General features: G+C 37.9%; 1 protein-coding gene across 1 annotated transcript; it reads left to right on the forward strand.

Moving 5' to 3' along the window:
* The first annotated feature begins 553 nt into the window (after positions 1-553).
* Positions 554-1,342, forward strand: LOC311170692 (elongation factor 1-beta). The gene has a single exon (XM_084233072.1). The coding sequence runs from the start codon at positions 559-561 to the stop codon at positions 1,234-1,236; it is 678 nt and encodes a 225-aa protein (XP_084089198.1). The 5' UTR covers positions 554-558; the 3' UTR covers positions 1,237-1,342.
* The last annotated feature ends 10,038 nt before the right edge of the window (positions 1,343-11,380 follow it).

The raw sequence follows: 11,380 nt of genomic DNA on the forward strand, positions 1-11,380 counted from the left end.
GACCAGGGAGCAACCCACATGGAGCAGCAGACTCTCCTAACTCGCCCGCTGCTCCCCTCAGCAGTGTACTTCCATCAATCTGCCTGTTCTGTTCCTCACTCTGTCTCTGGTGAATCCTCTCACACCCCGCATCTCTGGCCTGTACCCCAGTTCTTGTATGCCTAAATAAATAAATCTTAAAAAAAAAAAGAATAGGGACACAGAAGGTGGAGCTAGCAAATTCCAAATGTGAATTTAGTCCATTTCAGGGAACAGCTAGCATGGCCTACCTAATATAAAAAGGTAAAATTTAGAAACCAGTTACCTCATTTCCCATGTATATATTCTATCTACACAGGGACATCACCATGAGGAATATGACAATTGTAGATCCCTTCTTCTTCACATACCTTAGTTCATAGCTGGGATCATGTTAAAGTAAATGGAATTAAGAACATGTCACTTATTTTAAATCTGTAAAAGAAAGAAAAGAGCCTTTTTCCCTCTCAGCGCCGGGCGCTTACTGCCTGCGCGCAGCTTTTCCGCCGCTGCCCAACAGCTTGGATATCGGCCAACACCATGGGTTTTGGAGACTTGAAAAGTCCCGCGGGCCTCCAGGTGCTCAACGATTACCTGGCGGACAAAAGCTACATCGAGGGGTATGTGCCCTCCCAAGCAGATGTGGCAGTATTTGAAGCAGTTTCCGGCCCACCGCCTGCCGACCTGTACCATGCCCTACGTTGGTATAACCACATCAAGTCTTTCGAAAAAGAAAAGGCAAGTCTGCCAGGAGTGAAGAAAGCTTTGGGCAAGTATGGCCCTGCTAATGTGGAAGACACCACAGGAAGTGGAGCTACAGATAGTAAAGATGATGATGACATCGATCTTTTTGGCTCTGATGATGAAGAGGAAAGTGAAGAAGCTAAGAGGCTAAGAGAAGAACGTCTTGCACAGTATGAGTCAAAGAAAGCCAAAAAACCTGCACTTGTTGCCAAGTCTTCCATCTTACTAGATGTGAAACCTTGGGATGATGAGACAGATATGGCAAAACTAGAGGAGTGTGTCAGAAGCATTCAAGCGGACGGCTTGGTTTGGGGCTCGTCTAAACTAGTTCCAGTGGGTTATGGAATTAAGAAACTTCAAATACAGTGTGTGGTTGAAGACGATAAAGTTGGAACAGATATGCTGGAGGAGCAGATCACTGCTTTTGAGGACTATGTGCAGTCCATGGACGTGGCTGCTTTCAACAAGATCTAAAATCCACCATGGGTCATGACCCTTAAATAAAAATTTGAAAGACAAAAAAAAAAAAAAAAGAAAGAAAAGAAAAATCATTTGATTTTCAGACTCTGTATGCTCTATAATTTTCATTCTTATACCAGTTCCTTTGCCAAATGGAGCTGGACTTCCAAGAGAAAGGACAAAATGAAGACAAAGCAGACTGATTATGAATAAATTTTAGCGTTAATTGACATTCACTTTATTTAAATATTCTTTTATAGGAGAGGGATTTTCTAAGTGTTCCCATCAAGATTTGTAGCTAAGATGAAGAAATAACTGAGAAGTGATAGAAAATGAAATTTTGTTTTTATTTGAAAATCATCTTCATAGGTATCATTTTATGATGAAATGAAAGATTTAGCAAGTACCTCTACTTAGTTCTGGAGTTTTCTTTTCATCAAGACAAAAGAGATAAAAAAATAAATTGTTTTTTAAGAACTTATTTCAAAAGACATCACTCTTTTAAGTCAAATACTGTTTAGCATCATCGTATGTACTGAAAATTCTCACCATCTCAATTCAGTAAGAGTTTTGCAATAATAGTTCCTGACACTGTCAGAAAAGTCAATAAGTTAAATAAATATTTTAAATATTAATAAAGAATAAATATAATAGGTGATTTCTCATTTTATTTCTTTGTAATTTTATAAATATAGTAAAATGCCAGATGATAAAATGCCAGTAAAAATGCCAAATAGCAGGGAAAAAATATTTTTTTACAAAATGATTGAATTAATGTCAGTCAAAGAACTAAAAGATCATGTTGGACATATTATATAAATGTAGCAACATTGGTTGTTTTTGAAGTCATGAGATCTTGAGTATGAGGTTTAAATAACTAATGGGTTTTTCGAGAATTAGAGAAAAGTTCTCCAAATGGAAAAGTGAGTTGAGAATACACTGAATAGAAACCAAAGCAAACAGAAAAAACCACCATCATAACAACAGCAACAGTCAACTTTGAGCTTCTTATAATCATCTGCATTTTACCAAGTATTTGGTAGAAATAGAATTTTAGGCCATGTCAATTAGATCAGAAATTCTAGTCACGTTGAGTATTTCTTTCAGGACACATGCTTTTGATGACTTTGATCCCTTTTTTATTTCTTTTTGTCTTGGTGGCCAAGATGCAATAATTTGTAAGAATAGGGAGATGATGAGGCTGAATAGTGCAGCTGTGTGATTGACCATTGCAGTGGTCAGAATCCAGAGAACAGAATCAGCTAACTGGGGTGAGGATTAGCACTGGGGAAACTGCTGATTGACGAGCACCGCCTCTTCTCAGCTCAACACAACACGACGCATCCTCCAGTCAAGGCGTCCGATATGAGCTTGTGGGATGTACTTCACTTGAAGTGAGGGTGCTTTCCTGAGGGAAAGAGAAAATTAGAGGGATAGAAAAAACTGGCTTGATTAGAAGCACTGTGATTAGGACCATGATAACCACAGTTCAAGCTGAAACATAAAAGGCTTTTGGTTTTTTTCTCTTTTTAAACTGACATCGGTGAACATGGCAGTCACGGCTTTGACTAGCCTCATCAATAACCCTTGTTTAGCCTAAATCTAGCCTTCTTATGTTCTTAGTAATTTAAATGTGTTGACTAAGATTTTTTTTAAAGGCTCTATGGTACGTGGAAATAGTAAAGCACATGTCTTCTATATAGAAAAAAATAAAAGATAATATGGCAATATTTTCTGAAATAGTATGCACCTAAATTAAGCTGAATGAAGTTTATCTTTTTGTTAAGAAGCCAAAACTCAGTCAGGAGAAGTTGTTATTTCAGGTCAGCCCTTTCTTGGAAACAATTCTTGCAGCCCCACCCTAAGCACACAAATTTCTCTGTTCACGTATAACATATATTTCATAATTGGAGGATGCTCTTATTTGTGATCAAACCAGTAAATAAAATAGCATTTCTTTCTTTTCTTTTTTTAAGATTTATTTATTTATGCATACAAGAGCTAGGGTACAGGCCAGAGATGCGGGGGGTGAGAGGATTCACCAGAGACAGAGTGGGGAGCAGAACAGGCAGATTGACCAAGGTACCCTGCTGAGGGGAGCAGCGGGTGAGACAGGAGAGGTCTGCTGCGCCATGTGGGTTTCTCCCTGGCTGGCCGGGAATCGAACTCGAGCTGCAGTGGCTGCGGATAGCTTTATAGGTTGCGTCTCAACCTCTGTGCCACCAGGGAGGCCCCCTTCTTTCTTTTCTAATGTTTCTTTCTACTAATTCTTTTCTAGTTTGAGTTTTCATATGTAGGGGAGGAGGAGAGAGATAGAGATTATATGTGAGAGTCAGTTAGGGAGAGAATGGAGCCAGTACAACTAAATTTTGCATTCATTAATTTTTTCTAGGTATATGACTTTTTGGATATTGTTTTAGAAATGCAAAAGACTGATCTCACAAAAGCCTGTTTTAATCCTAAATATTATTTCTGGATCTGGCCAAATTCTGATGTATGTTGGAAACTATACCTAGCATAACGAGGTGAACTCCTCTTGGAGATTAGGATAATCTTAGATGTGATTTCTCCCTTACTTGGAATATTTAAAAGAGGGAGAATTCTTTAATTTACAGAAAAACATATTAGTAGTATGATACTATCATACTATCTGGGCACTGGAAAGCAAATGATGAATAAATTTGGATGAGATATTTGCCTTCATGGAACATTCCATCTAGGGAGGAAACAGACACCAGCATACATATTCTAACTGCCCTGGTGATGAACGCATTGCAGTAATAGCAAGAGGTAGGGCTTGGAGAGCACGCAATACAAGAATCTGTTTTAGTCTGGAATGTCAGGGAAGGAAGGTACAGTAAGTTGAGATGTGAAGGCTAAGGAAGAGTTAGGTACCGAGAAAATGGTAGCAGTAAAATAACAGGTAGGAGCAAGTATGGTGCACTCAAGACACTGAAAGAAATTAATATTCCTCAAGAGGAATGAAGGAGAGCACAGTGAGGAGTGGGAAAGGCAATGAGTTGTGAGGTTTGTATCATTTTAAGACTACATTAAGAATTTTTTTTTTGCTTCTGCTTTCCTTAATTAAAAAAAAAAAATTCTAGCCTTTACTTAGATTTTACCAGCTTTTCCATCTTTGCCCACTTTTTGCCCCAAGCTCTAATCCATTTGTATTTGCTTGTTAAGTTTCCCTAGTCACATTCTGCTCATGATAGTTTCTCAGTCCCCTTTGTCACGACCTTGACAGTCTTGAGGTAGATTGGTCAGAAATTCTTTAAATATCAACCAATCTGGGTTTGTCTGCTGTTTTCCTCCTGATTAAATTGAGGTTATGGATTTTTGGAAAGAGCATCCCAAGGTGAAGTGTTCCTTTTATCACATCATATCAGAATGTACATGAAATCCACATGGCATCTCTGGTGATGTCAACTTACTTCATCTATTTTTCTTTATCACCACAATTTATTTTTTAAATTGAGGTACCATTGATTTATACAACTATATAAATTTCAGGAGTATAACTACACAACCCTATAATTGCATATACCACAATATGTCTACCACCAAATATCTAGTTACAGTCACTGCTGTCCAGCTGACCCCTTCCATCCATACCTCCTAGTAGTTTTTGTTTTTACTCTTTATTCTAAGAACACTGGAACTATATTTTTAAAAAAATGCTTGTTTGTTTTATTTGCTTTTGAATGGAAATATAGTTATCAGATTTGGGTTTTGAGAGGATCACTCTCCTGATGCTCAAGTAGAGAATTTATTGGAAGGGAACAAGAGTGGATATGGTATTTTGGGATACGGTATTTAATTATTAATTATAATAATTAAAGAGGGAGGTGTTGATTATTTGGTCTAGGTGAGTGGTAGAGGAGATGGTGAGAAGAGGATAGATTTGAAAAATACTTGAGAAGTAAATTAATCAGCTCTGGTATCAGAGTGGATATGAGGGTGGAAGGACTTCAGGGTGACTTTCAGGTACTTGTGATTCAGAGGGGAGCTGTGAGATAAGGACTGAAGGTGGGTATGGGGAGAGCAAGTCATGAGTTTTCATGCAGATGTCTTGGTTCTAAGCTGACTTTAAAGGAGCAAAAAAGGGACATAAAGCAAGGATTTGTTTATATTCATCAGGAATTCAAGTAATCTAGACCAAACATATAAAATGTGAATCAAATTATATAGCTTATACTCATTGTAGTTGGTAATGAAAAAAATAGCTTGTGGAGTGAAAGGGAAAAGTACAAAATCTTGCTAATCTTCACTATTTCTTGGCTGGACCGAAAAAGAATAAACTTGTAAAGAAATCAGATGAGAAGCTATCAGAGACAAAGATACAGATGGGGGAAATATTATTTACCAGAAGCCAAGAGGAAAGAGTATTTTGAGATGTGGCAACAAGTCAACAGTGTCAAATGCACGTGAGAAGTTAGGACTCAAATAATGTCCACTGGATTTAGCGACATGTAGGTCATCCATGACCTTGAGGAGGAGAGGTGATTCGTGTGTGATAATTTGTTGGATGAGATAAATTCTAACATTCCTTTCAACTATAAAACTCTTCAGTTTTTTTCTCATGGAAATGTTCTTCTATTTTATAATAAGATCATTACTTCATCTAACTTCTCCCTAAGGTTTTATAAAATTTGGGTAATAGCTGTTGGAAAAGATACAGTACGGATTTGTGTAAGAATATAACTTTTCAGAGACAGTGGTCAAAATGAAAATATCTTTTCTTATAAATAAAAATCTCTTCTGCTGGGCTGCTTCCTGACCTTCCTTGCCACAGAATTCACAAGTGTTCAAATTACAATCTCAAGACAGATTTTAAACATCTTCATTTTTTCCTTAATCAGGGAAACCAATGGGACATATTAAATTCTAGTCACTGTACTAAATTACAGTTCTTCAGAAGTGCAAAATACTTTCCTAGTGATAAATTTTTCTAAAGCTGGGAAAATCCTAATAGCCTTAAGGACTTTGTCCGAGATTGTTTTGCATTGCTAAATGGCAGCTGGGGTCTATTCTTAGCTCCGTAACTGATGCGCTCACTCACTGCCTGATTTGCAATATGGCACCCTCCATGCTCTGTGCTATAATTTTCCTGCCTATAAAATGTGTTACTCACATTGATCTCCATGCAGAGTTCTGTGGTTGTGGTTCTATCAGTGACACAAATCTATCTGTGATACAGATGCAAATTGTTAAAACAATGCGATCTTTCTTAAAATAAAATTATCCATGATCCTCTTTTCCAGGCTGCATTCCTCTCAGCATCCATTAAAAACTCTTATCTCTAAGGATGGCTCAAATTACTTCCAGAATTTCTGGATTCTAGCTCAAGCAGGTATCCTTATAAATAAATTATTGCTCTGTCTTCTTACTCAGTAATACTTTAATATCAGAACCTGTGCTGGCTCTATGAATAGCAAGTAGACCTTGGAGTCACCTTCCACACTTTTCTCTGTCCCTTTGCTAGTTGCCCTTCAAGTAACTGTAACTGAGAGGACATTAAGGGACAATTCATGGTTTCTACTCTCTCGGTGGTCCCTGTGATTCCATCCATCAGTGGTAGCTTTCGCCTACATTTGCAGCAGTTTTTTTCGCCCACAACTTCCAGAGGAGACTCCTGACAATTGTCTGTGCTTTTAGTGACTTCTCAAATTAGTAGTCTACTCCCAGAGTCAGTTTTTCTCAGCAGTGAGATTCAATGACCCTGACTCCTGGGGTCTTCTAGCTTCCTGCAGTTCTTCCAAGTGGGAACTGTTTAAACCTATAATGTTTACTGCTCTTGGCTCCTGACCAGTAACTACTTTTACTGCCAGCCTGTGCATTCTCCAGCATCCCTTGCTCCTTTCTTGGCAATTCTTAGCTAAACTCTTAACCGGTTAGGTAATTCAGGCTCTCTTAGTCATATCTCGAAGTTTTTACCGAAAAAGTCCTTCTAGAGATTTTGAAATGGTTTTGATGGTTACATTTCCAAGTTACGTGTTTAAAATCACCCTAGAGATAAGGAGAAAAAAGTCTTCAATATTTGTCACCTTATCACTCTTTAGATATTCCTTTCCATTGTTTATCTCTGTGTTAAAATGAACATACACAGGACAAAGTTTATTTTCCTTTTTTAATTGATGTAACATCAATTGATATCACTGTACATGTTTTAGGAGTACAGGTTAACACCTCCTCAAATATTTGTTATCACTCCACATCAGGGAAAATTTTCTCAATCACTAATATTTCCTCAAAACCACAGTCCTTACAACTTTCAGATAGGGCCCCCTATTCAGTAGCGAGGAGATTCTTTAAGAGCATCTATTTCATGATAATAAGATTAACAATGGCTTAATAATAGTTCTGGGTACCCCACAGCATATCGCAATATTATGTGGTAGCTGTGAACATGAAATCTGTCTTTAGAATAACTTGTACTAAAGTCCTGCCTCTTCCACTTACTGATCGTGTAACTCTGGACAAGCAAATTTATCTTCCCTCGTCCGACCATCTTCATCTGCAAAATGAAGATGGTAATGACATCTATCTTATCTGGATTCCATGGATGCCTGACCCATTATAAGCAGTCCATAAATTTTAATGTATGTTTTTCTGTACTCCTACAGATATAGAGAGAAAATAGGATTCTTTTCTAAAATTGTTCTAATCTCCTTTATGAGCAAAAACACAAACCTAGTGAACCAACATGGTCACTTTAGTCCAGTGCAAGTGAAATTGTCCCTTTAGATAATGCTTGGGCTCCTTAGATAAAAATAACTAATATCTCAAATTTCCACCCAGCCCCTCCCCCTGCAGCCCTCCAAGGTGGCTTCAGATAAGGAAGGGCAGGTGAAATTGACTGTGCCTTTAATTCAGCAGAAAAGAAAGGGTTCAGAGATCTGTGACAGCTTTTTACTTTTCTCTGGTCTCCATGGTGATGACTTTCTGTACCCTTCTTGCCCTGCTGGCATCCCAGCTCAGGTCTGGGCATCGATTAAAGGCCAGTCTTGGTTTCCTTATTTCCCTGTGGAGTTTCCCAAATGACTCAGCCTTCCCTTGGAGTTTACTGGCACTCTAGATATCCCCTCCACATCTTCCTCTTCTCCAAATTGCCTCTAGGTTTAAATCTGGAAAAGGAATGTTGGCACCTATATGTCTTTTTCCTTCCTGTTATCTTCCAGGATTAGAAAGTATAAGGTCCTCTTTGAATTCACTCTAGCTCCTGTCTTCCTTTATCATCCTTATAACTCAAATTTAAAAGTAGACTGGCTGTAGATATAAAAGTAAAATTTACTTACTGGTAAGGAAGACTGAACTTGGAAGTATTCCAAAATATTATAGCTGCTTCACTCCATCCTATTAAATTTTATACCTTCTTCTCTTTTCCCAGGTTTCCAAGAAGGTGATGTTAGGTCTCTGAATCAGATTTATTTTTTATTCATAGCCAGGCTGTCTGAATTTGATCAGATAATCCTGGATATCAAAAGGCAGATCTTGTCCCTATCATCAGAACTCCCATACCACAGGATCTTACTTCTCTCCCAGCACTGAGACCACTCCTTTATCAGCTGGAAATTATAGCTGAGATTGTTTTATTTCCAGCACAGTTGCAGAGTCTAGAAGAAGTTTCCTATGGGTTGGACATCTCCAATAGAAGGAGAGGGGCATCTCTGTCCACAATTAGTAGACACTGTAATCTGGATCCTGCCAGGCTCTTCTTTCCCCCTTAAATGTGGATTGAGACAGAAGTCACTGAGCTGAGTTGACGACCTCAAGTCCATATGGTTCTGAATTTGATTTCAGAAAAAAATGGGTTTTATTTTTTGGTTTGGCTAAGAAGTCTTTTTAAAAATTTGCTACTCTCAATTTTATGTCTCAGGTTTTCGCTGGTAGAATATGGCTTCCCTCTCATGAGGCAAAGAAGGGAGTGCAAATATAACTTTCATTACCTTTCCTTCAGCTGACAATCTCATATTTACGTGAGAATTATAAATTTTTAGCAGAGTTACTGTCCTGATCTCAAGATGACAAAATATAGATTTGAAATTAACCTGAAGAGCAGATTTTTTTTTTTTTTTGCTACACATATTTTTTTTTTAAAAGAACAGTCCTGACAGGTTTCTCCACTGTGCAATCTCTGTCTTCTGCTAAGTATTGGGCTTTGTCTTCCCTGTTCATCTGTGGTGGTTTTCGCCTTATGTTCAAATGCACACTCTTGGGATCAGAAGTCAAATACTGTTTGCTTAGTACTTGGAAGAATGCGTATTATCTTATTTCATGTCTTAGTGATAATTCACTCAGCTTTGGGATGGAATTTTGAGTGCTGCCTGTTATAAGAATACCCTACTTAACTAGCTCACTTGCAAAAGTTCAAACAGATCCCTAATAAAGAAGTTTAACAAAGCTCTTAAAAATGTGGAAAATTGTTTTTTTAGTAGATATGATGGAGAAATCACTTTGTAGCATTCCCAGTGTCTGCTTACTAAGGCTACCAGAAATGAAGTAATGGCTTTTTTCTCCTTATTTGTTATGTTTGGGAAGGAATATTGTGGGCCCCACATTGGTTGGGTCAAGGAGATGAGATATAATTAACTTTCTTAACTGTATATCTAACCGGGGACCAAGTGATCTTTATGCCAAATTAATGAAAAGTTCAGCTGTTTCTGTGACCCCTTAGCTTACATTTCATCTACAATTGGGGACAGACACAGCAAAGTATGTCTCTTCAAACGAAATGTAGCCTAATACATGGGGAGACTCTTAGAAGGTATGAATTCAGGATCGAAATCTAACTTCCTCTACAAGCCCCACTTCTACCTCCAGGAGAAAGGATTGCAGAAGAAACATGTACCTGGAAGTAAAAGTGCTTTTCAGAAATGTAAAAATTACATTGCTGGGTGTTGCTGCCAGATAATACCTTGCTGTTTAGTCTGTGTGCTCTCCCTGCACACTGTTGTCTGCACTATCCACAATGACCAAAGGAGAAATATACAAAATAAACCTTAAGCTAAATGTTAAAGAATAAAATAACAAGAAATCAATTTTGCTGTGCTTTTCCTTCCTCAAAATATTTTCATTTCCATTTGATCAAAATAATGGGTTAATAGAACAGTCTTCTTAGCTGTTTCCTTACTGGGATGTTGACCTCCCATCTTGTTCACTTATATGTCACCTGGTTGTTTAGCAGTGGGCCAGGTAGATAGTGAGTCCTAGATATTTTCAAACCCAGAATATTCTTTTTTTTAAAAAAAAAATTTATTTACGCTTATAAGAACTGGGGTATAGGCCAGAGGTGCAGGGGGTGGGGGGTGTTTGTATGTGAAAAGATTCACCAGAGACAGAGTGGGGAGCAGAACAGGCAGATCCACTGAAATACACTGCTGAGGGGAGCAGCAGTCGAGTCAGGAAAGGTCTGCTGCACCATGTGGGTAGCTCCCTGGCTGGCTGGGAATCAAATTCATGCTGCTGAGGCTGACGACAGCCTCATAGTGCTCTGCTCAACCCCTTGCATCACCAGGGAGGCCCTCCAGAATATTCTTAAGTCACATCGTCATCAGTGGACACGAGTATCCTTATACCCAAAAGGCTGATGATATCCTGCAGTATCTGATTGACAGGGGACATCAGCTTCCTTGATAAGACAATTACTATGCTATTGAAATTGTCATTGTAGACAAGCAGCACAGTTACCTTAGATGTTGCACCGATGCACACTTTAGAGAAGAATCTAAAATCACCAATTTAATGGTAAATTCTCAAATATTTCAGAGTTCATTCTTTATTTTCTCATTCAATGTAAGTGATAATGGAAATGTGAGTAACAACAAAATTATAGAGAATTATTATTATTTGATATTTCAACAAGACAATTTTAAAATATATTTTAACATCAGATTGATATTTAAACTGATGCCAAAAAATGTAAGCCCCCCCACCAATCTCCCTTAAAATAATATGATACTGATGTATTGATATTGAATAAAAGTATGCTATATCTGTGAACAGAGACTTCAATTTTTGTCAGGTCCGTGGTGCATTAGATCAAAATAAAAACTTTAATAGAAACAAATTTACTTAGTTCAATTGGTAAGGGAGGCAAAGAACCAATTTGCAGATCATGGGAATCGAAGCTAGTATAGTTTGGGAAGTATTTCAGTCA

The sequence above is a fragment of the Talpa europaea genome (assembly GCF_964194135.1).
Source record: "Talpa europaea genome assembly, chromosome: 5".
Taxonomy (NCBI): domain Eukaryota; kingdom Metazoa; phylum Chordata; class Mammalia; order Eulipotyphla; family Talpidae; genus Talpa; species Talpa europaea.